The sequence below is a fragment of the Vanessa atalanta genome, chromosome 21, assembly GCF_905147765.1.
Source record: "Vanessa atalanta chromosome 21, ilVanAtal1.2, whole genome shotgun sequence".
NCBI classification, from domain to species: Eukaryota; Metazoa; Arthropoda; class Insecta; order Lepidoptera; family Nymphalidae; genus Vanessa; species Vanessa atalanta.
In genome coordinates this window covers 7,328,960-7,354,451 of record NC_061891.1, presented here as the reverse complement: position 1 = coordinate 7,354,451, position 25,492 = coordinate 7,328,960, and the positions used below count along the sequence as shown (strand labels likewise).

Below are 25,492 nucleotides of genomic sequence, written 5' to 3'. Positions count from 1 at the left end.
TTCAAGGTTAGTAGCGCATTAAGAATGAGAGTAGAGAATATTTAATAACTCTTACAGCACCAATGTCTGGGTAGTGCATACCACGTGACCCGGTGTCCGTTTACTATAAAAAAGCGACTCAATATCAGCCGTGATGATGCAAACTTGTATTCGAAAATACCTATTGAGATAAAGACTAAAACGCGATGTGGTTTTCTTAAATCCTCTTCATGGCTAAACAACCTAGTTATTAGCCATTCATGATAGAGTTCTGATATGTTTAGTCTGCCCGTGACCACGAACACTGTGCTCGAAACGTCGGGATGTTAAAATAATTAATATACGCGATTAAATCCGTTAAAAACTAGTTTTATTTCAATGTTTAGTTTGTGTTTATTAATCTTGTAGTGATAAAGGTAAACATCGCGAGAGACGCATGTGTCGCGTAAAATTCTGTTACAAGAGTATTCACCAAACCAGATGGAACTGCGTAGTGAAATAAAATCCAAACCCACTAGGTGTGGGACCCACTAGGGTGGACTTAAGCCCTCCAGCAAGTCAGTCCCATTCTATTACGTACTTTACTTTCTTTTTATAAAAACTAACAATAAAAATTGTATCGTGTTTTTATGATATTCGAACACGACGCTTTGTGGCAATGAAGGGCAGCAATATGAACAATTTTTATTGCGTGTATCCTTTAATTAATGTTAAGCCGTGTGGTTCAGCCAGAGTAGAATTAATAGAGATACCCTATCTTAAACCGTAAGTGTCGTGAGAGCTGATGAGTCAAAGCATTCTTAAAAGGGGGTGGCGTGGCCTTCCTCAAATGTCTGCCAAATACTTACATGCAGTCTACATATTGCGTTGACTTTTATTAGTACTATTGTAATTGTTGTAGTAAATGCTCAATGTCGCCTGTCAAGCTCTGACATCACGATCGAGTTCTATATCTAGTTTCGCTTAATTCTTGCATAATACACATAGATAGCTACGGTCCAGCGTGAAAATAATTCTTAATCTTCATAAACATTTACCGTTAGCTGATAAAACGTGAAGATAAACAAGTATTTCGAGTAATCGAGTGCGCACACGCACCCCACATGCCTAGGATAGATTAAACAAGTTTAGGCCTAGCTCACCGCAATAGGACTACCCGATATGTCGTGCAGGGTTGTCAAAACCCGAATGAACATCCCTTTCACTAAAACTACAGTGATCCCTAACAATCTGAATAAAAAAAATCCGTATTCCGATATAATATTAGAGATTCACTCTTTTTTAACAAGTTTTGATAGTTTTATTAAAATCGAAATAATTATATTTTATTTTCAATTTTGATATTTAGCTAAATTGTGTTTATTAGTTTTCCGTGCTTGGCAGTGCTGCAATAAATAATTAGGTAACCTGCACGTGTTGGAATTCATTTTAACACGTACATACCTTTTTGTAAATCTGAGCAGTGTGCTTGAATAAGCTATAAATTATCCTCTAAAACGAGTAATTGTTCTTTAAATCTTAATAACTTTTATTAGTTTCTCTATGGGTTGGAACATTTCAGCAGAACACGATTTGTTTCCCTGTACGATTTTGATGTTCGTAATTTGAACATATTTACGCAACAATTTGTATTAACGGAATCGAGTAATAGTGAAAGAGGCGTAAAGATCCAGAAAATTTATTATATTTTTTATAAGTAGCAACCCTGATTAAGCAGGATATCGGTGATCGAGCTAGACGGGGCATTGACCTCTAAGTACTGTTATTCATTACTACTAGGGCTTATATACCGTAGTAATACTACTTAATCTTCAATAATATTGACATTTAAGTTTTTACTAGTTGTAAATTATGCTTTTATTTAACTTACATATTACATATCGTTTAAGATTTATGTGTATTCCAACTAAACATAAAGTTAAATGTTTACAAATTTGTGTCATAACTAAATAAACTTACTTAACTTTCCCATTGATAATATTAGTATTGATTTTATGTATATGTCGCTATTTCATTACCGTGTAATATCGTACTAAACTAATTTGAAATACAAAGCGACTAGCTATCCTTTATAATAAATAAGGTAGTTCAGTTTTGAGATTGTGAACTACGGAATCAGTATTTGTCAGCGTTGGTGGTCCCTACTCGATTTGGTAGCTGGATTGTACTCCACAGTAGCAAATATAGCACAAGAACTTATATACTATATACTATAATATAACTTATATACTATATATATACTTTATTATTTTTGCAGCATTTGTTGCATAAGATTATGAGATTTTAATTAATTTGTTCTTCTTGCTTAAAGTATCTGTTTTGTTGCAAATGGAATTATTTTTCTTGGCCAATTACTGTTTTTTTTCCTGATATAAGTAAAGGTGTAACAGCATACTAATGTATTTTGGATAAAGTCCTTTTGTGGAATAGCTTAAGAGCTACCAGTATGCACCAACGCGGGTTGGTTGGAAATTTTGAGTTTAATTTCTAGTTGTCATCCGTGACTCACATATTGAGTGTTGCTCATCAGTTGTTTCCTTGAAGTTCGAGCTCGCTTCATACCAAATTTTATCAAGTTCGGTTCAGTGGCTTAGCCGTGAAAGAGCAACATATAATTATAATTATCATTTGATAAAAATATCAATTAATGTAGATTGTAGACTTCTTTCCTGTGAGAAACGTCATAAAAACCGTGGCATTGTTTCGTTCAGAAATAAAAATAATTTATCAAAATCTTTGGGGAAAACACATTTTTTTGTCGGCTTTTTTGTTAAACAAAGCTTTAATTCATTTTTATGTTACTGTAATTTATTTTATTATATAATTATGTTTCTTTATTTGAAATAGTTTTAATTCTTTTGTTCTTATATTATATACTTTTTTATATAACCTTTACCTCAACTATTTTTATCAGGGAGGGACTTAGAGCTGACCTAAATAGGTGATTGGAAATAATTCTCTGTGTCCCTCTGTATTTTTTATTGTCTTGAACTATTTTTTCCTAAACCTCATCATCATCCTTAGATTTTTATTTCTATCAATCTTTCCTTTCCACAAAGGAATTATAGGAAAAATACTCGTGTATCTTGTTTCGTTTATCGCATACTTCTCCATAGCTTTTTAGATATATTTTTCTAAATTAGTTCTCGTCAATTTATCCGTTACAGTGTTCGTGTTTTTTTAACCCTAACATGCAACTTTCGTGATGATTTTTCTTATCCTAGGTCACCACTATAGGAAATTTAATCTATCAGTTCATTGGTTTAGTAATAATGAGGTAACGTTTAAGCATCGTAATCGAATCGAAACGTTATCTGTTAAAATTGGTCTTCGGATCCCTATCGCAATAGAATCGGAGACGTATCTTAATCATTATAAATTAGTAGAATTGGTCCCCAGTCTTTTTATTTAAATATTTCGTATATATTATTGTTTTTGTATCTCTTAAATATGGCCACATCTCTATAATTTTTTGATTAAGTAGTGTCTACATAATTTGTTAGTATCAAACGTATGAGCAACTTCTGTGCATAATATCTTACTGTAAATATAATACCTATGTATTCTATTAAGATATAATACACTAACACGAATACTATTACGAATTGTAATACAAAATATAACTATGGTTATATAAATATATATCACGGGTAAAAAAAATCTGTCTGAAATTATTCAATAATTTTAAATCAAATTTCCAATATTCAACCAGAGCCCATTACAATATAATATGCAAAAAAGCACCATAATGCTTACGACACACCTGTTGCCATTTCGAATTCTATAGTCCTCAAAGCAATCATCTATTCTCGCATTGACATTAATATAATTGCAAATTATAGTCAGGTTCTGCCGCATTTCATTAAGACATTCACCTCTACATAGGAACTGACTCATCTATATCTATACATATAAAAAAATTGGAGTGTCTGTTTGTAATATTAAAATAACTACGTTTTACTAAAATCAAATGTATGTATACAAGGTATATACATACATATACCTAAACAACATTTTTTATAATTTTTGTTTGTCTGTATGTCTGTCTGTTTGTTCCGCCTAATCTCTGGAACGGCTGGACCGATTTTGACGGAACTTTCACTGGCAGATAGCTGATGTAATAAGAAGTAACTTAGGCTACTGTTATTTTAGAATTATGAATAGAATAATAATAAAGTCACCCTTTTTTATTAAATTCAAACGCGCACGAAGTCGCGGGCACAGCTAGTACATAATAAAACCTTAACAGAGCTGTCTGTGCGTATAATCATTTAAATATATTTATTTTACGTAGCCTTAAGTCGTAATGTGTTATCAGAATTAGTTTACTAGGTGGTAAGTCTTTGTGCAAGCTCGTCTGGGTAGGTATCACCGACTCATCAGATTAAATAGCAGTAATTAGTATGTTAGTGTTGTTGAGTTGAGATTGAAGGTTTAGTGAACCAGAGAGAACAGGCACAATCGACCTTACATCGTAGTTCCCAAATTTGGTGGCACACTGGCGTTGTGACGAATGAATCGTATTGGCAATATAAGGCTATCTAAGTCTGGGTAGTGGTGACCACTTACCATCATTTGGCCCTTATTCACCTTCAATTTTATAAAAAAATCTAAGCTCAATATGTTAATAAAAAAATATGCGTATCAATTGAATTATTTAAAATAAGTTTACTAGGTAAACAGAACATATCTATTGTCAAGGTATTATCGAGGTAAGGATTAAAAGGTCTGACCCAAATACATAAAGTTGATATTTAAAACTACTCAAAGTATATTTATATGACGTCATTAATATTAAACAATTAATAAGCTTATTCTTCTATGACTACATATTATAAAACAAAGTCGTCGTCCCCCACCGCGTCCGTCTGTGTATCACAAAACACAAAAACTACCAAACGGATTTTCATACGTATCACCGATGGACGGAGTAATTCATGAGGCATAAGTGCATGTGATGATGATGGTTGAAGAAAAAATCATGCCAACTGGGCGGAGCTATACTGGCGTGCGACGCGTCTATTTCGATATTTATAAACTTTTAATGGGTCTACCATATTATTCTACCAGTGCGAAGCGGGGCGGGTAGCTAGTATCTAAATAAACCAAAGTTAGCATGCGGTAACTGGATGAATTGCTTTATTCCCTACCAAAGATTATGGATTGGAATTGTAGAGCCATCAATTTTTTTTTTCACACCGTCCCATAGAACTCCGTCAATTATGAACCGATTTGGAAAATAATTTATTTTGAATGGTTGAATTATATTCAAATTTTGTTGTTTAAATTTTATATTATTCGAAGATAATTGTTAGTGCACGCAATGCCCGGTATTTCCCTTCCCTTGACCTTTTAATAGAGGTCGCCTGGAAGAGATCACTATAAGAGATAAGGCATGCCTTTGCCTTCTTTATATTTCACTTGTTGCATACTCCACACCGTGTACAATAGAGAATAAACAATTAAAAAATCAATAGATGTTAGGTATAATTCCAAAGATAAAAAGTCCGATAAAGTATCCGAAATTTCATTAAAATCCGTTCAGCCATTCTAGAGTTATTTTGTAACAAACATCCATTCGTCCTGAACAAACTTTAATATCTATAATATTATTAAGGTTGATCAAAAATATTTATAAAGATAAATGCAAAGACTGATACTACAATTATAACGACCATGAACCCTATTTAATAACAAGTATATAAACACATACATATGTACATAATTATATTACGTAATTACTTATGTATTTCTGTTATTCAATTATCACAATTATGTCTGTGATGCATAAATTAAATGAATTTGTAATTTACTATTTAATTATTTATGTTACATTTTATGTTTACAAAGTTACACGTGATAATACGAATGTAATGTTTATTGTTATTTCTGTATACAATATATGTTATATATAATGATTTTGTCAAACATTGATGATAGGGTTAGTTTTGGAAAATTTATTTCAGATGACAATTAAGTGTTTCATTTACAATGATTAACGTTACATTTATAAATAACATTGTTACTTTTGGTATACAATCAAAGAAATTACGATTTAAAATTAATTGAATTGCGATATTTAATTTCAGTTTATAAAACAAATGCAATTGGAAAGAGAAAAAGAAGACTGATTAAAATTACAAAACAAGACGAGCACAATCTTTTTACTTAGAGCTTGTAATTTTTTTTTTTATGTAACTAATCAGCCGTGCACTGAAGATTTGACCGCCTGCACTGCTACATAGTATGTATTTTTATCTAATTTGCGAGTCCAAAAAGTTCGTTCCATTTCTCTCAATAAATATTTAAATATATAGATTAAATCTATATTTGGACTCACTACAATAGAGAATAATACATATATTGTATATTATTATTATACAATATATGTATTATTATTATTATTATTATATTATTATACATATATATTATTATTATTTTTTTAATTTACAAATCTTTTTTATTTGTGCTTAAATAATATCTTATACTCAAGTGGTTAAATATAACACACTTAAAATGTTTACGTTAAATGAAAAGATTTTTATTTATTATGTAAAACCAGCTTTTTTATTTTTAAATCAATTAGATGAGTAATTTATACCTGTTTCGTTAACGTTTGTCGGTTAACTTAACTTTGTAGTTATTTTAACAAGGAAAACATCTCATGTTTACATGAGATTCAATTAGGAGGTAAACGCTAATGCGCCGAATATATTGATGTAAAGTACTAATGACAAAACAAAATTGAATTTAAAAAAAAAATCATCAAAAAACATGGCTAAAAGTTCAAATATATTTTCATCAATTGTTTTATTTACTTATATTTATTATATAGTTTATATTAATTATATGGAAATATAAAAAACAATAACTATAACACATAGTGACATAGTTCTACATTACTATTCCGTATGAAATCATTTCATATTTCAAACGTGAAGTGTTGTAAGCCGACTTAATATGATACGATAATTGATATGCGTGCATCAATTATTATTACTAGAGGAAAACCCGGCTTCGCTCGGGTAAAATAAATATAACTAAAGGTTTATTCATTACTTTTCATAAAATATATACTTTGTCATAAACTTTGATCTAAAATTTATTTTGGATAAGTTTCCATCGAGTCTACCGTAACTCTCTTGACGCACGAAATTATTATTTTGAACACACATTCTGAACGCACCCGTAAACGTCAAACATGGCCGCCCCGTTTTTGAAGTTGAACTGTCATGTCATTGAATTTTATGGATTAATTATCGAAATATCTCGTTCATACGAATTTTGCGGATATGTGTTGTCGAATAAGAAATCATTATTTTTTAACGGTCTACAATTGTAGATACGTTTCGATCGGGTCTATCGTAGACCTGCACGAAATTATTAATATAGAAGAAAATTAGTCAAATTCGCGTATCAATTTTTGACCTTTCACGATGTCACGTGTTCTGCCGCGAGTTCCGAGTTTTAATGTTTAAGGTAATCAACGTAATATCGAATAGATGTAGAAATTTGTTATCGGTTGTATTCGGAAACACGAAGATTGCCGAGAGGCATTCATATTACAAACATACAATGCAAAATTACTATTTCATAATAAAGACATTGAGACGTCACTGTTTCACTAATCTAGATTCTGGAGGCGTTGCGGAAGACAAGACTGTGCCAGTGAAACAGAAACTAAACGTGACTAATTACCAATTTTGTAAGTGATGGTGCAATTCACACTTTATGAGAACGAAATCGTTTGTAAAATACTAGATGCCTGTCCGGACTTCGTACGGATGAAATAAAATATTTATTTTTCGAACGCCTTTCCTATATAAACCACCCACACACATACAGAAGAATTATGTTTTAGAAGAATTGAATAATAAAATAACACATATATATCTCATTTCGTCAGGCTGCTTAACCGTTTTAAGATAATTGCTATTATTAATGAATTTGTCAACTACTATATATAAATACTGTTCTTGCAACTAGTCTTAGTGTGAAGTTGGTTTGTACCTGTATTATAAATAAAAATACTAACTAAGGACAAATATATCTAACAAGGATTACATAAGTTATATTAAGTTTATAAAAAAATATAGATTAATAATCGCCACTTATAAACGGGCTTGATAACAAAAACACATGTGAATTCGATCGTCCAGCAATAATGAAATAAATATGATACTTTTATAAATTACAATGTTTTTAATAAAAAATTATACTAAATAATAAAAAATTGCCTAATCTATCGTAACACAATATATGTTTAGAAGTTTCCAGAATAACAGCGACCGTGTTTCATCTATAATATATAATCTTCTACCAAGTTGATTTTTATCATCAAATAAAGTTATTTACGTTGCTTTTTTTAAATCAAGCTAAAGATATGTTTTCTATTTACCGAAAATAAGTACCAATCTTTTGTTTCATGGCACACTGTTATTGACATAAGATTGTAATGAAGTATTTTATAAATTTGATCGGTTTTAACATGAAAAATTAATATATGTTCTCAAGTATGTAAAGGGTCTTCTACTGTATGTAAAAAAACTGCTAGAGTTCATACAAATGCATGCCGAGTAAGAGATCAATTATAAAAACAAATTAAATCCATGAAAATTCTTAACTATTAACCGAAAATCTTCGTCTAATGCCACGTGTTATCACCACAACATTTTATCACAAATTATTTCGGAAATCATTTAAATTTATCTTTATATGTATTATTCAAAATCATTAGAACGAATATGACGTTACAACATTATTTTGCAATGTGATATATGACATTTTATTATAATTTCAATGTTTCACATACCTAAATAATCATAGGATTTCAAACGACACCTTCACAATTTTATTCCTTGAACTCTTGACATAATGAAGTTGAAATCGGTCATTAATTTTATTGCAGCGTAGTAAAAAGTGTTGTTAATAATCATTTTACAAATTATTAATATTTGTAAATAGAATTATTTATGTTTTTTTTTCTGTAATGAATAACTGAACACAGAAATATATACATAGAACTTAATAATTAAAAGCTTAATTTGATAATGAATAAAAAAGAAAACAAATAAATATACAGTTAATTGGGAAAAAAATTCTGAAAATTGTCCCGAGGCATTGCATTCATGATGCGAGCGCTAATGGATATTATTATGAGCGCTTTAGCAAAGCAAAATAATTGAGGATTAGATTTTTTTTTTTTTTTCGGAAAACAAACTGTACAATAGAACAGTAATATAAAAAAAACAATAAAATAATACATAAACCAATCAAGTTTCCACTGATATCTATTACAAATTAGAAGCAGAAAGTAATAAGGACTAGAATAATTATTTCAACATATAAAAAAAAATTACAAAAACATAAATCAATTAATATTAGTAATTAAAAAAAAATTAAAACATTCAAAAAAGTAAATATTAATTACATAAGACAAAATTAACATTCATTGATTTAACAATTCATTAATATTATTCTTTTTACTAATACTAGTTACGAATATAATATATAATACCTACGAATTTTATATACTTCCCGATCGCATCGCCACCTCCGCGAGCAAAGAAATATATTAGAATATTCTAAAATCACAGTATCGTAACAAAAAAATTTACACACAGAGAATCGAAATCAAAATCTTATCCAATTATTCTCGACTTTATTTACATTACATTTTTTTTTTGTTCAAAAACAACAACCTATTTTCATAAACATAGCAATAAATTAACGAATTAATTAAAAAGTGAACATAATATGTTTTGCTGTCGGTACAACAGATGCGTGGCGTTGTTGTTATAGCGTAAGTTATAAATACCCACAAGAAAATATTTACCCAAGGGGTATTAACTTGACAAGGGATACTTAACTTGAATGTTTTCGAATCGTTTTAAAAATAATTTTAACAAATGACGCTCGGTGTAAATATAGGTAAGTATTAGGAATAATATTAATATTATCGTATGATGATAACTCAACGATTTATCTTGGAGTATAGGAAATCCTAAGCCGGAGCAAATAGTGTGCAAGTGTGATTTCTTATATTTATGTGATTCATTATTCATTGTTTTGAAGCTTGGAGGCTTCTTCGCAATGTCCTCGACATTACTCACTAAAAAAAATAAAAAGAACAGGTAATTTTTTTTTTAATTTGAATACAAATTTTTGGCTGGAAGAACTTGTCTTCAATCAACAATCTTCATAAATTATAAACATATGTGTGTGTTAATTTGATGTATAAGATAATAAATAATTTATTAAAATCCATTCAGTAGTTTTTGCGTGAAAGAGTAACAAACATCCATACATACAAACTTTCGCCTTTTTATTATTTAAAAAAAAAAAAACACATATAAACATAACGTACTATACTATATAATATATACAGTTGCTACTAATTGTTGAAGCACTCGTATGTATTTTGGTAACATTAGATGGCTTGCATCATTGCAAGAGTGGATTCAAGTGCCTGCGTATCACGATTAATTAGTACATACGAATCATAATTGCTCCGGAATTATTACGTGCAGGTTGTATGCATATGGAATGCATTTTTACTCGACTGCTTAAAAAAGGTGTGTTATGTATTTAGGGTTCATATCTGAGTTTATTCCACCATAACTTTTAAATGACTGAACAGATTTAGATGTATGGGCTATCATTACAATCCTTAGATCATCCCGAGTGACCCTGGCTATAAATGATGAATTGATTAATTCGTTCATTCAAGACAGTCTTGAATGAACGAATTTGTGAACGAAGTTAACACAGCCCTCTCCCTCCCAATTCCCACTACAGGAATTAAAAAATAATCAACTCGTGACATTGAATTGACGAAATATCTGTCGAGTACTTGAATAATCTATAATTATTATGTACTATCGAAAAATAAATAAGTTTCGAATGTCGGCGATGTTGTCATCGGAAATAAAATTAAAATTAAATAACTAAAATGTAGTAGTTATAACATATAAAGATATATTGATCAAGTAGTGTATTATATAGCAGAACTATTAGCGAATCGCAAATACGGAATATGTAAATCTATGGTTTGTTTATCTTTACTCCTTGGAATAGGTTATAATACTCGTTAGATACTAAGTGTTATTAAATTAAGTAAATACTATGTTCGCAAGACTAGGATTTAACTAACGTTTACGTCATCAGATACCAAATAAAACTAAAAAAAAATATCCAATAAACTAGTGGAAACATTTGTGATCCAAAATCAATATCTTAACTTTTTCGTTGATTAAATAAATTTAATCGCATGCAATATAAATAAATATTTATATTTCTATAAAGAAACAGATAATTTCGAAAATAGTTTGAAACGATAAACTTGTTTTTTTATATCGCATGTATAAAACGTAGTTATTTTAATGAATAAACTAGCGACATCTGCTATTGAGATGCGGGACTGCTTAGTTATTTAAAAAAAAAAACTTAAAAAATAAAACACATAATTTAACCTATAATTCGAATTAAGAATAATATAATTCATTATCTGGTCCTCACGAACTACGAAACAGATTAAACAAACTAATTTATCTATGCCGAAATCTTATGAAATATTTAATATATACTAACGACATCTATTATTGAGTAATAAAATCAACTTTATTTGTTGCGTGCTATGACCAAAACAAAGAGATTTAAGACATAGTAGTATTTAATTTCTTTGGACCGAAGTTTACTTATGAAATATTAAAAAGCAATCAGCAACTTAATTAGAATCGATTAGTCTATTCCAAATAAATCGAATAAGAAATCAATTTAAGTTATAATGCTTGCTTACAGTGGCGTGACGTCTTCAATGAATTACGATTGAATGCAATTTGTAGAATACAATTGCTTTAATTCGGCGGGAACCGGGTCAAGGGTTAGTTACAAGTGTGAACAATTTGTGTTTTATTGCATCTAATCTCTGACAAATTATTTTATTGGGTCACTCTGTTAATAAAATATTTTTCAACTCTGGGAGACATGACGTATACTTTATTGACCATAAGTTTGAAGTAAGTTATAAGTTTTGGTAATACCTAATTCATTTTAATCAATAAAAAAAATTATTAAATAATCCAACCTAGATCGATGTATATGCAACGCCATCTAGCGATCGAAAGATTAAACAATCTCAAACTATACATTCCATATTCAATTTTGTTAAATTTAATACTAAGCAAGTCTAAAAATTAATTGTTCTTATTACATTACTTTCAGTTGAAATATTAACCATTTCTTAAATCACCTATGCGCATCCTTGGAAACTAAGATGTTCTGTCCCTTTTGCCTGTGATTACACTGGCTCAGTCACCCTTCTAACCGGAACACAACAATACTGAGTACTGTTATTTGGCGGTAGAATATCTGATGAATGGGTGGTACCTAGCCAGACGGGCTTGCACAAAGCCCTACCACCAAGAATTATTTGAAACTAATTTGAAAATTAGAAACAATGATACACCTCGCGATCTGGACACCACGTACCTACTTAGAGGTCTTCTGGATAAGCTATTACGAGGTAAAAAAGAGTAACTGCAAAGAGTAACGGGCATCCTGGGTGAGGAAGACGGATTCTTACCCTCTAAACCCACGGCCGAGCTCGAAGGGGTTTCCGGATCGTATTGACATACATCCGATCTTTGCAATGTATTCGGCAGAACATTTCCTTGAGAGCAGAATAATCTTGAACGCCGCATCAGATCGACGATGCATCCTAATCATCCGGGGTCATTCTGGCTGCTGACCTCCCTTAATCGGCATTTAACAAGATTATATTAAATGCAAGCTTACTACTAATATAATATATATTCATTCATAAAGATGCGCCCTTCCACTCGATTTTTGCGTTAAATTTTACTATAGACGTGCATTAGAATGAGTGAGTGAGTGTGTGTACAAGACAAAATCTTGGTGTATGTGCAACGATTAAGAGCAAAGACGTCAAAAAAATACAAATTACAATTATAAAAATAGAAAATTTTATTACAGATTAATTATTTATTTAATTTAGAGCGTGCCTTCGTGAGTGAATAGATATATATATATATATTACTAGATAGGTTTAATATATATGCACAATAAATATTAAATTTAAAAAACTGTACTACTATTTGAAAAGCTGCCTTCGTTTATGTTAGTAGGTATGAAATAGCATGCAACTTTAAATACTATACGTAGTCGTTTGAATTGTGTCAAGTATATCACCATGACGATGGCACCATTTAAAAAATATAAAAATCACATAAAATGCTATCGATAGCTGAACGTCACGGCGGTCAATAAACAATCGTGACCAAAGTCAATGAAATAGAAAAGTTAAAACCTTTTAATCATCAACCTTATCGAATAACAACATCACACAATAGTTTGTTTGTTTTTTTAATTTTATTACTCACTAAATTTCAGGATAATTAATATTGTATACTAAAATAAATAGCTGAAGTCAAGTCAATGTAATTGACATAAGATAAGAAAAAAATTATTCAAAGTAATATACACGTAATAGTTTAAAAAAAAAACGAAAACACCACGCGAAAGAATACCACTTGCTGGAACTAATCTCCTAGTGTAGTTATTTACCGTATGTGTACGTAATTTTCCTGTAATACTAGTCTTGGTTCGTTTGTTTGTCATGGAATTCCTGGCCAGGATACTAGAAGAAATTATTATTGTATTGTCATTGGTCATTACCATCAATTGTAGGTGGGCCAATTTTCAAGGTCATCGGACAACTTGAAAACGGTGAAATTAACATTGAAAGATTCCGTAACTCAAACGTAACGAACTCCGTATCATCAAGTTAAAAAGCGTGTTGAAATACTAGCTTCTGTCTTTTGTTTGGCAATACAGACTAATTACTCTTATACAATAGCTCATAAAATAAAAAATAGGGGTCGGGGTCCTACCGTGTTTAAACGTCAGTCGAAATAAATATGTTTTGTTATTTGAAAGATTTTTTGTAAAGATTGTACCTTTTATTTTCACGGTCTAAGATTTTAGTATCTTCTTCCTGTATTTATAAAAAAAATTATCACTGCTTTTTGTTTTTTTTTATATTATGAACGAAATTACTAATCAGCCGATTAAAAATTAATTTTCGCATTATACCTTTTTTTCAAAACCGCCCAAGTAAATGACTACAAAAACTTATTAAAAAATTATAATAATTGACTTAATTCATTCGTACGTATCGCCGTTTTTCGGACACACATATGTACCTACATGTTGACTGAACCTATTCCATAATTCTATATCGATGGAAGCGTATAAAATTGCGTAATTACTAATAAATTTAATCACTGCAAACATTTACATTATTATCATTTATTACTCTACAGAAAATGGAAACGAAAAATTTAATATAAGTGTGCTAGCCCTCAAAAATCAGGTTGATATTAAAATGTAGTAAGTAACAATAAGTCAAAATACACAATAAATTCGTATTTACTTATAAATATATATATATATATACCTGATTACCTTAAAAAAATACAGTATTTTTAATATCCTTATTGTGTATGTTACACTGATTGTGTAGTACAAAAAACTTTTTTATTATTTATATAAAAATATATTTAAAAATTGCGTTGTTTGTTACAGGTGTTTAGAGTCGGTGTGATGGTGCGGTTGCCAGTGCTCCTGCTGGCGGTTGCACTGTGCCGCGCCGCCACACTCGACTCGGAGCTGGGCGTGGGCAAATCCATCAACATATTTATGAGGTACGAGTCTCGTTCTATGTAATAATTACTATTAACGAAACATAATCATAGAAGAATCACCCAGGAATCTATGATAATGGGGGTATTCCTCACTTTCAGCTTCTTTTATGTTCCTGAGCCGGGGCAAATGCTCGATACTGCCCCTTCCCTCCACAATTTGAACGATTAAAGTAATGACTTAACACGACAAAATTATCGTATCTATCTGCTAGGATTTTTGTTGACTTTTTTTTAAACATTAAATTATTTAAAATAAAATTAAAAAAAAATACTTTATTCAAATAGGCTTATGGTTTTACTAGCACTTTTGAATTGTCACTTACAGAATTATATTAAATCTAAAGTTATCACGAGTAGAACCGGCAAGAGACTCAATAAATTTAAGAGTTCGAGATTTTATTATTTCCCGATGATTTAGTGACTTTTGCGTCAAACATATTCCAGCCATCTAATACTTTATAATATATATATATAAAGTATTAGATGGCTTGTCACATCTGGAGCTCTACCACATATGATTCAGGATATTATAGGTGATATTTACAAAATAAGACTTTCATGAAATCACTTTTGTTTTACACAAATACACTGCCCATCAGGCCCGTCTTTACCCCAGTTCAGCGCGTTGGGGTGCAGTTTAAATCGTCATTTTTTAAAAGGAAAGATATTATTCACTTAGAAAATCAATTATACGAGAATGTATTTGCCGTACGTTATGTTTCAATCGACTGTTCATATGTTCCACGTGTGTAGATGTGTGGCTTCTCATCCCTCCTACTGTTAAACTTGTACTCGGATTGGGTAAAAATATAGCCAAACGACTCAAGTCTGCGTCCGGTACTCTAATGGTATGCCTGTTATATGTAGCTTCTGTATCACTGTAGTTAGTCGTTTGGTGATTTCTTATTCAAAATCATTCACTGCAGCCATACTTAACGGATAATAGCGAGCATTGGATATATTATAGTTGTCAAATATAAGACTGAACATAGGTATATACAGCCTGTAATCCCTTCTAGTATACTCTCATAATCCAGTGGCTGGTCCAGCACGCCCTTAAGGCTTAAAGAGTTCAAGTTCAGGACCAGTTTATTTGCTTTCCAAGGTACTGAGGGCAAATTCTACTAATGTATAACGGTTATACGATATACGTTCCAGATTTTATTTTAACCCAACTTCAACTATTCCTGACAAAAAATAATTTCAGCTTAATCGTAACTATGGACCAATTCTACCTGGAGTTACGAAACGCAACGACTATATTTCGATTCGATTGCGATAAACTGACAATTTATTAGTAGAACTACTTTTCGCCCGCTGCTTCGTTCGCGTTTCAGAGATTGGTTCTCAGGTATTATTCACACAATATCTTTTCAATTTGAGCTATATTATTGTAAAGTTTCATTAAAATCCATTCAGCAGTGTTTGCGTGAAAGAGTCACAAACATGCACATAAAACATGCGCATTTATAATATTAGTAAAGATTGGGCCCCTGTAAATACTACCCAAATTTTAAATTCAGATTGATGGTGAAGAAATCTTGACAAAAAAAAACAAAAGTATCCATTGGCCTGTAAAATAAAATTATGACGTATAATAACTAATTAATTTATCCATAAATATATTGTTGCGTTTATATATATTATAACGTAACGTTCAGGAAGGCTTAATTCGCTTCACTAACGAAAAAGGAACACCTGAGAATTTTTATAGTTCTTTGTCAGCAATCATAAAGTGATAACTTCTCAACTCTTATGAGTTCCTAGTACTTGCCAAAGATCATATTTATGTTTATAAATAATATTGTCAAGTATGTGTTGCTCTATATATAATTTAATTCACCTTCATTTATTCTATAAATAGTACCCAAAATCTCAGGGCAATAAAATATTTACAAATTATGCTTATTATTCGATAAAATACAATATAGATGATAAAAAGGCATGAGGATGGGAAAAAATAAGTACTGTTTTGAATCTACGTTTAGGACAAGCGACCGAAACATTATAAAGGCATTTGTAACAATATGTGCATGGAATTTAATCGGGTTAAGCGCCAATTATAAAAAGAGCTTATAATGCCTTTTAAGGCTAATAGCTACAAACTATTTAATGTTATTGTAATTCTAACAATGCAATACTAGGTATTCATATTTCATAGCAACTATTTATTATTTTATTACCATATTCGTTTGTATGTACTTTGGAAATAAACTAGTTTAAAAATCAATCGAAACACGCTCTTATTACTAAGAGACTTAAGGGCTCATTTGGGTTAATTTTTTATCATACTTTTATACATTATAGTCAGTTTATAAGTATTTAAACAAAATAATTCTAAGCTCGTCGAGAATGAGACCAGAAACCACTCCAAAATGTTGAGTACGTTATATTGTTGGAATTTAAGTCGTTATATTGAAATTGTTTCCTAAAAACTATTGGATTTTTTAATGCATACTAAACGATAATACAGGAAATATTTAGAAAAAAACATACGAGAAGTTATTCCATATCTTATATGTTTTTCTAGCGACAACAAATGTTTTGTTATGATGTAATATTTCACAAATATTTATTATAAAACAATTATCAACGTGGAAAAATATGGATTTTTAATTACAGCGATAAAGCCGCGTCCACATGACATATCTATCGGAAATATTATCAAAATCGCAATCACTATGACATAGGTCTGAAGTCAATTATGGAAATTAAAAAAAATAATCTCTGCCCTTAGCATGTAGTTATGGATATTGATGGCCCGGTAGATAAAACATCTGAATTGTTATTAAATAATGCGAGTTTGAGTTCTAGTAACTCCAACTGATGGTGATGATCTCATGCTTAATTTGAGTTTATGACGGTAAATATTGTGAAGAAATCGTGGGTCGATTATCATCAATCGACCCACGATTAAATAAACAAATTAAATGTTACACCGGACTTAAATAAACAAATTAAATGTTACTTTACCTAAATGATTTTTTATTTTCATTGGTACTGAATTCAAATGTGATTTGCTCGTGTAAATTTTACTAATTGTCTAATTTCATTATTTTTTTTGTACCTACCAACCCCTAACGGAGCAGTGTGAAGTAAGCTCCAAACCTTCTCCTTAATGGGAGTGGAGTGGTCATCTACTACCAGTTACTTTTTTAACCTTCTGAATATTCATATTTAAAGTTAATAATATCTGACAATTATAAATACATATGTTATTTTTCAGATATGGCTACCTCAGTATTTGCATGCGGGTGGTTCCGCGGAATGACACGGACGGGTGGGTTTTCCGTGAGCCGACGGTCAGCGTGTTCCAGGACACGGAACGCTTTGTGGTCGCGCCAAAACCGCGTCAAGCCAAGACGCTGTTCGATGGAGACTTTCATATGGAATTTTGCGATAACTTGAAGCAACTACTTCAAGCATATTTTAGGGATTTTAGTTTTGAAAGGTAAAAAAACACCCGATCCACAGTTTTTTGTAATTCAATAACAAACGTTCAAATACTTACTTGATGCAGTTTTAACGATAGTAAGATACTTTTGTTTTACTGTTACAATAGCGATGTCAAGTTTGAACATAATATGAAGCCATGTAGAGATGGATACAAGATTCCTTTGACATCTAAAAGTCAGCCAAATTATATTTAAAAAAAAAAAGTATTTACACATTTCAGAATAGAACGGTCATATGCCGTTGTTTAATAAACGCATATTCCAATAGTTTACATGAGGAACGTTCTTTATTAATACTTAAGCGTTGATTAATTGAATTTTACGTTAAATTTCAATAATATCCTTTCAGATTAGAGCGTCCATGGCGAGCGTTCACCGCTGGCTGGCCCACGGATATCATGGCCCGTAATCTTGGTATCAATTCTTCATTCATCAATGGTGACCATTGCTACGTCCTCGTAAGGGTTTCTAGGTGATACACATTGTGAAATCATTTAACTTATTTTATTTCCATATGATCATGATTGCTTTGATGACATTTTATATTTTTTTGAAACCGTTAGTTACAGTAAAAAATCGTATCTTTTTTTTAATACCTCTCGTGCTTTAGGAATAATTTTAACAGCATAAAAATCACATTTAATTATCATAGCAGAGTTTTCGTAATTAGAAAATATTACGACGTCAATTCGTTTCAATAAAAAACCTTATTGTTTGACTAATTTAATTAGCTGTCCTCGATTACAATATAACACGAAATAATACGTGCCTTATTCTACAAACCTTCTTACTACTACCGAATGGAAATTAAATACCAATAATTACCGTAATACTATTCATTGTTCTCAATTCTCAACATTAACAAGTCGCAGTATCTTTTGTGATGACGTGATTGTCATCCTTACTAATAATACAAAAAAATAATTATATAAATACGATTATCATAATACAATAATGCTAAAAATATAACTTACTCTAAAAAAAAGTATTAATGCTGACTGAAATTGTGTATTGACCAATACATTTTTGCATTTTAATGAAAAATAAAAATTAATGCGTTGCATCTGTATCTATAATGTTATCATAATCGCACCTAAAGACACATCTCAACTCAAAATAATCCTATCATACCCAGTGCGGGATTAAGCAAGCGCGGTGCCCGTAGCAAATTCTCTCAAAGTTCATGATCTGGTATAGGTTCTTAAGTATAAAAATGGTAAAAAAAAAACAATTCAATACTCAATACGTTACGTATACGCCATCTATGGGTTACATTTTTGTGGATAGTTAATAGCCTAGACTATAGGACATGCTAGGCTCTGAAAAGTAAAAAATTCAAAGACGAGAATTACTGGCAATTTAGAATAATTTTAATAAGAAACTAATAATTGTATATTGATAACGTTGCACAAATTATTTAAAATATTACTTAGGCAGAGATCATTGGGCTAAAATATGCGGGACCAGTTTTCGGGGGGGGGGGGGGGCTGTCTTAGTTATTGCTACTCTTGCTACGTGGTTAATCTGACACTGATCATACCTCTCTCAATTTCAGGTTCCGTGAAACAGCTAAACTCAAAGATCTACCTCCAAACATCGTAGTCGAGGACGTGGTGAACGAAGCCATAGAAGAAATTAAAATTGGAGACACGGTGTCCGTAGCGGACTTTATCAGGAAATATGGATCGCACTACATTGCGTCATATATCACGGGTAACTCCTTGTATCAGGTGAGACTATGTTACCTATTATATCATTTTAATAAAAATACACTCGCAATATTTTTTTGTTTATTCCTAAAGCTTGATATCTAAAGTTTTTATGTGATTGATTTGTGGTTTTAATCCGCGTTGAGCTCGGCGGTGATGGAAACCTACATGTGGCGAATAAAATTTTACTAGTACACCAAACCGTATTTCAGTAACTTAGTCAAGTTCTAAAGTTGCCAAGTCTCCTCCCCAAGAGAAAACAAAGAAAGGTCTTTGATGAGCAGTGGAACATTGCGATGTTTTATTAATGGAAGGCAAATGGGCAAAAGAGCGACTTCGTCGTTATGGGGTGACCATACACTGCCCATAGACACCTTAAGACTTACTAGCTGTCCCTCGCGACTTAATCTGCATCAATTTTATATTTTACTTTAATCTCATATTTTCTAATCATCGGCTACCTAAATATAAAATTTCTATACTGTCAGGCTAGTGTTTTAATCGTAATGAGGTAAGAAATAGACTTACTCAATACTCATACAGCCTTTGTACTTGTTACACTGACTCACTGACTTTAAACAGCAACACCGAAATTAGAAGTGTATATTTGGCGGTAGAATAGCAGACGTTTAGGTGGAACCTACCCAGACAGGATGCACAGAGAATGTCGTTGATAAGGAATTATTTGGTAAAACAATTTCCTGTGTATAGCTAGGATTTGGATTCAAAAATTGTCAGTAAAGAATTAAATATGATATTATTTCTAAGATGATACAGCTCATGCGTGTGCCAAAAAAAAACTATTTCGTATTTTATCTTAAGCTACTATAAATTGCGGTTTAAATGCTATAACGATTAAGTCGTTTATAAACGGATAGAATCACGTGTAACGCAACGCGCTCAACAACGTAATAGTGTTTATAAGCAAACGCAGAAGTTCCCTATATATTGAGGAATATATAAGTAAGATAAAAACAGTTGACATTTTTCTGGACTTGTATTATTTATAATCACAATAGATATGTCATATTTCATATATTAGAAATCTATGGATTTCGAGTTCGAAACCTTCGAATAGAAAACGCTATTAAATAGTTCGGTTATATAGGGAATTCTTATTACAACAAGGAGTTAGGGTGTTGGTAGTATTTACACCTGTAGATTATCCAGTGAACGGAATAGAGAGTGCACCTCTGTTTGCTGTTAGTATGATATATCTTGCGTGGTGACGAGAAACGATTCATTCAGAACTCGCCTTGCCCGAAATCCAACGTATCCACGCGTTGATTAACACCTGCCTGTGAAAATATTACTAAGAATCAGGTCAATAATATAAATTTATTATCGCGGAACACTATCTATGAATTTAGCTATTAATGAATTATTATTTTTTTAGAACTAAATTCTTTTACGCGTCTTACGGTAGAGTGAACTGGTAGATATCGTCACGTAAGGAATTTAGACGTTAGGACGTTAGACGTTTTCCAGGCGACTTTTTCCTCTTTGATAGTATATACGGATTTATAAACGAAAATTAAACTTATTTTTTGTTATTGTTTTTAGTCAAACGTAGTTATTTCTCTTATATAAGAGCCGAGATGGCCCAGTGGTTAGAACGCGTGTATCTTAACCGATGATTTTGGATTCAAACCCAGGCAGGCACACTGAATTTTCATGTGCCTAATTTGTGTTTATAATTCATCTCGTGCTCGGTGGTGAAGGAAAACATCGTGAGGAAACCTGCATGTGTCTAATTTCAACGAAATTCTGCCACACGTGTATTCCACCAACCCGCATTGGAGCAGTGTCGTGAAATATGCTCCAAACCTTCTCCTCAAAGGGAGAGGAGGCCTTTAGCCCAGCAGTGGGAAATTTACAGGCTGCTAATTCTAATGCTATTTTTTCTTATCTTTTAATTATTCTCAAGAGTTGTTAATTAATTTAATTGTATCTGTTACTTCATACATAAACGTTTTTCTTTCCTATGTAATATATGAACCGAGAAACAGTGACCGATGTAAATGTTGTCATTTAAGAAACGCTTCAAGTAACGTGACATTGTTTTCAAATTATGCGGATATTTTGCTTAGCGGTAGCACGTTTCCATGATCCTTACGTTATATGTTTATGTTCAGATATAAACCAAAGTTAAATAATTCTCGTCGGATTATCGTTTTTCAATGATAATAACTAATCGTTGAGTTGATCTTCTTTACATTGTAAAAATCCAAATCATATAATTACTATTTTTGTTATTCATCTTAAACATCATACGAATATAAATATTTATGTATTTACATATAGCGAAAGAGAGATTTTTATTTTTGTTTGTTTGTAACGCTCGAATATCTCATATGTTAATTGTTGTATTTTTTTGTGAACATTTATTACGATACGATACGATTCACTAGCATTAGCATTAGCAGCCCGTAAATGTCCCACTGCTGGGATAAAGGCCTCCTCTCCCTTTGAGGAGAAGGTTTTGGAGCATATTTCACCACGCTGCTCCAAAGCGGGTTGGCGGAATACACATGTGGCAGAATTTCGTTGAAATTAGACACATGCAGGTTTCCTCACGATGTTTTCCTTCACCGCCGAGCACGAGATGAATTATAAACACAAATTAAGCACATGAAAATTCAGTGGTGCCTGCCTGGGTTTGAACCCGAAATCATCGGTTAAGATGTACGCGTTCTAACCACTGGGCCATCTCGGCTCGATTGAATATCGATTCGATTCACTATCATTATATAAAAAAAGTTAGTATATAATGATCGAATTTATGAATTTCTAATTTGAATAGGTACCACTTTACCGATTATTCTACCGCCAAATATTAATTCTTGAGCTGTTCAAGGTTAAGAGATTAAACACAACAAAATTTTCAAGTTGGCAACACTGACTAAACGTCTCAGTCTTGCAATGCAACAAACAATACTTATGCACAAAGGCCGACAGATTTCATAATACCTCGATTGAATTTTTATAGACTCTGATTGAATATCAAAGGAATCCAGACACAGACACATATTTTTTTTCATAATAAATATTGTTTAGGTATTCGTGTTTTCTCGTGGCGTGTACTCGCGGATCAAAGAGCGAGTGAAGTCACGAGGCGTGTCGGATATACCGACCAGTGAAATGAGCAACTACTTCTCGCCTTTGTTCGCTGAGCACGTCGGAACTATCAAGGTTTGAATCGAACGGCTTGGCTCTGTTTGCTAAAGTACTATCAAATCAAAATACATAAACAATAATTATTCTAATTAACAATTAAAGGTTATATAAATTCATCAAGAACAGATTAAAAAACTTAATTGTTACATTTAATGTTTTTTTCTAATACTTTACTTATCAAAGAGTTTTTAATAATGGTAATATTATCAAACAGAACCGAGCTATTGAACGAGTTGCATCCATTTCGTCTTTTCTATATTTATGCTTGACATGGATGACGCTTTACTTCAAGGAAGACTCAATACCAGTCTTCCTGTAAACCTTTTTCTATTTCTTTCTTATCATTACATTTCATGTGAGCGTGTCTTGTGATCATCACATATTGATCTTCATTAAATGCTTTCACATACACATCCATCAAATATATACTTCTAGAAGAACAAAGAAAGTATGCTTAATTATTTAAAAATCAATAATAAATAACGTGATCGAAATAGAAAATAGGTTTGCGTTCGATTGAAAACCTCGACAGAATGCCGCGAGTGCACGCCCTTCGAAACGAATTCACTGACATCTGTCAAACAGTGACCTTATAAAAACGTGAATCTTGTCTATGCTCTCACTCCAGGTGTTTGTGTTCTCTAGAACCGCATACTCTATGATCAAAGAAAGACTTAAAAGCAAGGGCGTTGCGGATATAACGGCTAAGGAGTTGGAAGGTTACTTCTCACCTTGGCAGGCCAAACACATTGGCCAGATTAAGGTAAAATTAACATTATAGCATTCGCAAAAAAGTGAACGCATTACAAACTGAACTAAAAAATATATTTTAATTTATTTATTTTAATTCTTGACTTTGATTTAAAGGTATAATGTATATGTAGTTTTTTTTTATTGGGCATACATACTTACTTTTTTAATTATATTCTTGCATGAGCAATGAGCATGACGTAAAACTTGAAAGCCATTCTCATCATTTATCCATAATTCATTTAACCATTGATCATTCTATCTTAATTTATATTATCTTAAATATATTCTAATGATAAACAATAATGATAAATTTAACTTATATTTCGTCTTAACACCTGTATTATTATTTTCAAGTGACGTATTTTTTTAAATATTTTTTAATATGAAACAAATAAGCATAGCAACATTATAACTTAAAGTATGATTCACAAACATTTTCAGGTCGCAAGCGGTAACAAAACAGTGGAAAGCTGGGCTATGAAGCGTCTAAGAGTACATTACTACATATTCTCCTATCCCAGTTTATTGAAACTACACGGAGAGCCGACCCTACTGAGAAACTTAGACACGTTACTGGGAAACGAAGCTTTATTACAATTAGAATTAAAGACACTATCGCCTGCATTCAAAGATACAAAGAAAAGAAAATGGTTCGAAGAAGTAATAGACAATTATTTGAAATTGTGGGAAAGTAATATGTGATGATAGATAGATAAATTAGTTAATTTAAGTAATATAGTCGCTTTACAAAGTTCGAAGGACGACAAATGACAATAAACATCATGCAAGATTAATATGTCGAAGTGACATTTAAAATTTCCTTTGTATTTTATTTATTAACTGTTTTAAATGAGAAAGAGTATTAATAAGTACATTCTTACCGTAAATTTCATTCCAATGTAGACGAAAAAATATATTTTTTGAATATCACTTTTATTAAATTCTCCTGTTATATCTGTGCAAATAAATATTTTTGAAACTAGCAACAAAATAGTTTTAAAAAAGTCGACGTTAAACAACATTTGCTCGTATGTGATAAAAATAAGAAAAGGGTGTATAAATTTTACAAAATAATTATAATTCATTTGTTTAAATAATAGTTTATAAGTATTTAATTATTCTCAGCTCGGATTCTGCATCATCATGCGAAGTGATGAGTTATTCCAATTTAATTATTTAGTATTCAGTATGTGATGTTAAATGTCAGTTAAAATTAACACGTGGTTATTTATATTGTATAGAAAATTATTCTCTTACATAAAAGTGCCTATAAAATATATTTTAAAAATTACATAAATTTCTATATATTATAATTAAAAAAAAATACTATTTTATATAATAAATTAATATTAAAACTTTGGAACAAATAAAAACAAAACTTTTTAATCTTTGATTTATTAAAAAAGTGACATGTCAGTGTAATACTATTTTTATATAATCTATGTGCAATAATATTTAGTTTAATTTCCAAGTATGTACAAATAAGAAAGCGGGATCAAAACATGAATGCATTTACAGAAACTAAATGCGATGTAAATATTACCTGAGATATATAAGATAGACAGAATAAAAACGATTTATGACTGAATTTACTTGTTTTTTTTTTTTTTTAATTATAATTATGTAAAGTTTATCTTCTAAATCTGTACTACACAGATTATTTATACATATATTTAGATAGAGTGTCGCAATACGG

The 25,492-nt window shown here is 31.1% G+C and overlaps 1 protein-coding gene across 2 annotated transcripts in view; it reads left to right on the top strand.

Annotated features, from left to right (window-relative positions):
* The window catches only part of LOC125072400 (torso-like protein), a 69,040-nt gene extending 44,149 nt beyond the window's left edge, over positions 1-24,891 (top strand). The window contains exons 2-7 of one of the 2 annotated variants that reach the window (XM_047683025.1): positions 14,584-14,702; positions 17,929-18,153; positions 18,507-18,629; positions 19,713-19,887; positions 23,672-23,806; positions 24,238-24,891. In XM_047683025.1, the coding sequence (XP_047538981.1) occupies positions 14,602-14,702; positions 17,929-18,153; positions 18,507-18,629; positions 19,713-19,887; positions 23,672-23,806; positions 24,238-24,498 (1,020 nt within the window). In that variant the 5' untranslated portion in view covers positions 14,584-14,601 and the 3' untranslated portion in view covers positions 24,499-24,891. Of the gene's footprint in view, positions 1-14,583; positions 14,703-17,928; positions 18,154-18,506; positions 18,630-19,712; positions 19,888-22,923; positions 23,059-23,671; positions 23,807-24,237 lie in introns of both variants that reach the window. The other variant, XM_047683026.1, reaches the window with a different exon arrangement.
* The last annotated feature ends 601 nt before the right edge of the window (positions 24,892-25,492 follow it).